The sequence below is a fragment of the Pecten maximus genome, chromosome 19 (genome assembly GCF_902652985.1).
Source record: "Pecten maximus chromosome 19, xPecMax1.1, whole genome shotgun sequence".
Taxonomy (NCBI): domain Eukaryota; kingdom Metazoa; phylum Mollusca; class Bivalvia; order Pectinida; family Pectinidae; genus Pecten; species Pecten maximus.
Genome location: NC_047033.1, coordinates 7,304,291 through 7,310,290, shown reverse-complemented (window position 1 = coordinate 7,310,290; position 6,000 = coordinate 7,304,291). Strand labels below are relative to the sequence as shown.

Here is a 6,000-nt window from a genome sequence, read left to right as displayed (position 1 = left end):
ATGGAGTACATGCTATGATGGAGAACATCACAAGTTCCTAGTCGGATATAGTATGAAGAACAGTACTACATGTATGTAATGGCCGCCACATTACTTGTTCGTGGTTAAAGGCCCATACTGCCGCTGTATGTAGTTTAGATACTAATTATATCTGTACATCCGCAAGAGTTTGACTGGCACTATGATTGGGATTCAGAGCCATGTTTGATTCTGTTGTCACATACATTCATCAATATAAAAAAAATGACGCGATGACCATGAAAACTATGAGAATATCTCAATGATATACTACCTCAATATATTCTTGGAAATAACAGTTCATGGTAAGATAAAATAGCTTCCTTTCCACCCTTGTGCAAAATTAACTCACGGATAGGATATACCTTTGCGCTTCTCAAGCTCTTTAGTTCAAATGGGTTTCATTGAATATTTGAAATCGTTATGTTTTTGTTAACATGATAGTGTCTTTATATAAAAGCAATCTACATTGTCCGTTATCAGTTTTGGAAATACGTCTATTGTTTTTTTAATAATCATGTTTAATATATAGATGATTAAGAAAGAGAAAGGTTCAGAATAATGTGTGTTTTAGCCAAGAGACTTGATGCAAATTCCCAAAAAAATCACGGTGAATCCATGCATGTATTATATGACATGAACAATTGGTTGGGAATTCGATCCAGTTATAAATCACTGTGATTTTAACATGGATGTGAGCAAGTGCAGGAACGGAATGTGCTTCTGAGATAACCCCTTGTTTTACTGGGCTCAGTGTTAAATGCTCTTTCCTAGCTTCATGTAGGTCTGACACTTGATAATGAAGATTACTAATTTTCTTCAAATGTATAATTAATTACTTTAGAGGGTACAGAATTTATTCTCATGACTCTTGCTTGTTCCCTGGGGGAGTGCAAAAGCTCAAGTGCAGCATGATTGTATAATGTACTAAATCATATCAACCTTGGCTGAATTCCTTACCTACGTGCATTTTTAACTCTGCTAATCTACATGTACTTTATTCAATACATACTTGGGACATATGTACCAAAGAGATTTAACCAGAGACATAGAGAGATCTAACATTGACCTGCTCTCAGGTTGAAAAACAAATTCACTGATTCCAGCATTTCTAGAAATGTATTACCACAAAAACTGATGATCTCTAACAAAATATGATCATGCTTGTATAACTGCAAGGTGGGCTATTCAAATCGCCTTGCGTCTGTGGTCCGTCCGTCCCTCCGTCCGTCCGTAAACAATTCTTGTTATCGCTATTTCTGAGAAAGTACTGAGAGGATCTTTCTCAAATTCCATATGAATGTTGCCCTTGGTTATGCATATTGCATTTTGGGAACGATCGAAAAATAACATGGCCGACAAGCAGCCATCTTGGATTTTGACAATTGAAGTTTGTTATCGCTATTTCTGAGAGAGTACTCAAGGGATCTTTCTCAAATTTCATATTTAGGTTCCCTTTGGTCTTTAGTTATGCATATTGGATTTTGGAACAGATCGGAAAACAACATGGCTGACATGCAGCCATCTTGGATTTTGACAATTGAAGTTTATTATCGCTTTTTCTCAGAAAGTACTGAAGGGATCTTTCTCAAATTTCATATGTGTAGGTTCCCTTTGGCCTCTTGTTATGTATATTGCATTTTGGGACCAATCGGATAACAACATGGCCGAAAGGCAGCCATCTTGGATTTCGACAATTGAAGTTTGTTATCGCTATTTCTCATAAAGAACTGATGGGATCTTTCTTAAATTTGATATATAGGTTCCCCTTGGTCCCTAGTTGTGAATATTTCATTTTGGGACCAGTCGGATAACAACATGGCCAACAGACAGCCATCTTTAAATTTGGCAACTAAAGTTTGTTATCGCTATTTACAGAAGGTACTGAAGGTATCGTTCTCAAATTTCATATGTAGGTTCCCCTTGGTCCGTCCTATTGCATTTTTGGACCAATCTGAAAACATTGTCGACAGACAGCCATTATCGGTAAATCTGAAATTTCATATATAAGTTCCCCTTGTTTGAAAAGTACTGGAGGGATGTTTCTCAATTTACACAGATTAGTAAGAGGAAGGGAAAAATAGAGAAAAGATCCATCTGACAAGGAACCTATAAAGATCATTCAATGGTGGGCGCCAAGATCCCTCTGGGATCTCTTGTTATTAGATCTCGATGTTGTTCAAAAAGTCAGCCCCAGTGAATTTACCTAAACATGGTATACATATATACAATGTAGTCCGATCACATAGTGGATATCTCCACACAACCCTCATTTATGGAATATTGTAAACTAAGGAATCTGAACTTTAAAGTTTGTGTTTAGCTCAGTTTCTCAATAAGTACCCGTGTTAGTTCAACCAAACATAGAATATAGTTCAATTGTGGTATGGACATCTCAACACACTTAGAGTGATTTATTTTATGATAAAAGTTTATTCCCCCACCAAGAAATGTGGGGCATATAGTGTTACAATGTCTGTACTGACCTTACTGTTGCATCACATTCATGTTGCATGGCGTCCCGTCCCCTTCCGTCCCCTCCCGTCCCCATGCAATATGTTACAAAATCGCTACTCTCAGGAACTGTTATTTTGACGGGTTATCAAAGGACAGAGCGGACATATTTACTGGTTGTAAAAAAAACCATTCAAATTGCTTTATTTTCGTTTAAAAAAATACAAATTCTTGTTGGTAAAATTTCTAAGCTCAGATAGGATTCTCTCTGCAACCACTAAACATATGTACAGAGAATTGTAATAATTGCTTTATTGAAAAAATGGCATATTTTCTCCAAAAATTCTTGATGCTGAGAATATTTGAATGGGAAGGCATAGTATTTTTTATTTCCTGACCATGTTACCATGTCATACATATACCTTAAAACACTTATATTCTAATTAATTGATTTAAATCTGTGTTACTTCTTTAATTGATTTACACATTAGTTTATTGCCTAATTGGAATAAAAGCTTTACTAAATCAGATGTTTTTTCTTCTCACTTTTCAGAAATAGTGAATTTTGGGATAAAAATGAATGCAAATCTTTACATGTGAATTTTGAGAATTTAAGTGATTCTTGCAATTTCTATATTTTGTTCGTAATGCATCAATATTTACACATATCTTTTATAGATATGTTTGCTCGGCACCTCCATACTGTTATATGGAGGTTTTGTTTTGCTGTTTTTAGAAAAAAACATTAATGAGTTTCTGTGTAATTAGCTTTACTGTATTGGCAACGCAGCTAACAGTGAAATGTATGTTGCTGAAATTCTTGCTTTAATGTAACAATTTAAAATCAAAATTGCATGTTGTTGCTATATTATTACCATAATAATTAACGAATGAATTAAACTTATATTTTGTATTTCACAGATTTTTCTGATTTGGAGATGGAACAACTTTTATTGGACATCAACCATCATGAAGGAATAACATCTAAAAATATGCTGATAAACATTACCCAGGATTCCTGTGTGTCTGTATCTAGGTCATCGCCATCACAAGATTCTTCTCCACAGTCTGCACTATCTTATTCATCTTCTTCATCTCCTGTCCCGTCCCCATCATCTTCGTCAGACACCAGCAGCCTGAATGTGAACATTTTCTCTATGACAAGGGCCCGTCCTACCTCCACATCATTAGTAAGTACAATAATCGTAAATCATAGAGCCAACGCCGTTCTTTTCGTTGAGGTTCCGTAGGTTCCGATATCCTCGCTTGGATACCTCCAGGTATGCAGGGCGATAGAAAAAATGGGTAAATATAGAAGAGACTCCGATTGCAACAAGCTGAGGATGATGTATTTTTATTATTCCGTATCTTCCTCAGCTTGTTGCGATTGGAGTCTCTTCTATATTTAGTAAGTACAAGATAACATGCCCTGTTTAGGCCATTACATCTGGGTACAATGAAAACCTGCTAATTAACCTGGCTGTAGAGTAAAATAAATTTCTTTGCTATTTCAGATAATTCCAGATTCCTAAAAGCTACCTGTATATAAAAAAATCAAGTCTTGAAGGCAATCAGTATTTACCAAAACACTGTCCTAAATTTCACATGTACGATACCAATTACCTTTTCCTAAAGAAAGTGCTTAACAAATATGGCGCTACCTACTTGAATATAACAAAAATGTTCAAAAATGTATGTAACAAAAACATCCCCTTAAATGGCTTCCTGTATATAAGAAAGACCTGTCTATATTGACCACCTGTATACAGCATAAAAACTTGCCCTTAAATGGCCTCCTGTATCCAGCAAAAACCTGTCTGTAAAGATCACCCAGTGTATATAAATAAAATTCTGACCTTAAATGGCAACCTGTATATACAAAAACCTGTTCTAAATAACAACCTGTATTTAACAAAAACCTGTCTATGAAGACCACCTGTATATACCAAAACATTCTATAAAAGCCACCTGTTTTTAATACAATCAAACACTTTCAATGTTTGTGTTTCGATTTTATTTCTGTTTTGAAAATTTTACAGATAAGTGGTCAAAGTAAACAACGGTATACAACAGAGCTCGAAGTGATTTGTCGTATCTGTGGGGACAAGGCATCAGGATTACACTATGGAGTACACTCCTGTGAGGGCTGTAAGGTAAGGACCATCAATGTTATATCGTGGGTTTTACTATAGGGTACACTCCTGTGAGGGCTGTAAGGTAAGGACCATCCCTGTTATATCTTGGGGTTTCACTATGAGGTACACTCCTGTGAGGGCTGTAAGGTAAGGACAATCCCAGTTATATTGTGGGTGTTTCACTATGGGATATACACCTGTGAGGGCTTTAAGGTAAGGACCATCCCTGTTACAACGTGGGGTTTCACTATGGGGTACACTCCTGTGAGGGCTGTAAGGTAAGGACCATTCCTGTTACATCGTGGGGTTTCAATATGATGTACACTCCTGTGAGGGCTGTAAGGAAAGGACCATCCCTGTTATATCATGGGGGTTCACTATGGGGTGCACTCCTGTGAGAGCTGTAAGGTAAGGACCATCCCTGTTATATCATGGGAGTTCACTATAGGGTACACTCCTGTGAGGGCTGTAAGTTAAGTACCATCCCTGTTACATCATGGGGTTTCACTATGGGGTACACTCCTGGGAGGGCTGTAAGGTAAGGACCATCCCTGTTACATCGTGGGGTTTCACTATGGGGTACACTCCTGTGAGGGCTGTACGGTAAGGACCATCCCTGTTACATCGTGGGGTTTCACTATGGGGTACACTCCTGTGAGGGCTGTAAGGTAAGGACCATCCCTGTTATATCGTGGGGTTTCACTATGGGGTACACTCCTGTGAGGGCTGTAAGGTATGGACCATCCCTGTTACATCGTGGGGTTTCACTATGGGGTACACTCCTGTGAGGGCTGTAAGGTTAGGACCATCCCTGTTACATCGTGGGGTTTCACTATGGGGTACACTCATGTGAGGGCTGTAAGGTAAGGACCATCCCTGTTATATCGTGGGTTTCACTATGGGGTACACTCCTGTGAGGGCTGTAATTAAAGGAAAGGACCATCCCTGTTACATCGTGGGGTTTCACTATGGGGTACACTCCTGTGAGGGCTGTACGGTAAGGACCATCCCTGTTACATCGTGGGGTTTCACTATGGGGTACACTCCTGTGAGGGCTGTAAGGTAAGGACCATCCCTGTTATATCGTGGGGTTTCACTATGGGGTACACTCCTGTGAGGGCTGTAAGGTATGGACCATCCCTGTTACATCGTGGGGTTTCACTATGGGGTACACTCCTGTGAGGGCTGTAAGGTTAGGACCATCCCTGTTACATCGTGGGGTTTCACTATGGGGTACACTCATGTGAGGGCTGTAAGGTAAGGACCATCCCTGTTATATCGTGGGTTTCACTATGGGGTACACTCCTGTGAGGGCTGTAATTAAAGGAAAGGACCATCCCTGTTATATTGTGGTGTTTCACTATGGGGTACACTCCTGTGGGGGCTGTAATTA

At 38.7% G+C, this 6,000-nt stretch overlaps 1 protein-coding gene across 1 annotated transcript in view; it reads left to right on the top strand.

Annotated features, from left to right (window-relative positions):
* The first annotated feature begins 3,410 nt into the window (after positions 1–3,410).
* LOC117318076 (peroxisome proliferator-activated receptor delta-like) overlaps positions 3,411–6,000 on the top strand; it is a 29,514-nt gene continuing 26,924 nt past the window's right edge. Inside the window, exons 1-2 of the mRNA XM_033873078.1 lie at positions 3,411–3,662; positions 4,512–4,625. Coding sequence (XP_033728969.1) covers positions 3,411–3,662; positions 4,512–4,625 — 366 coding nt within the window. The remainder of the gene's footprint in view (positions 3,663–4,511; positions 4,626–6,000) is intronic.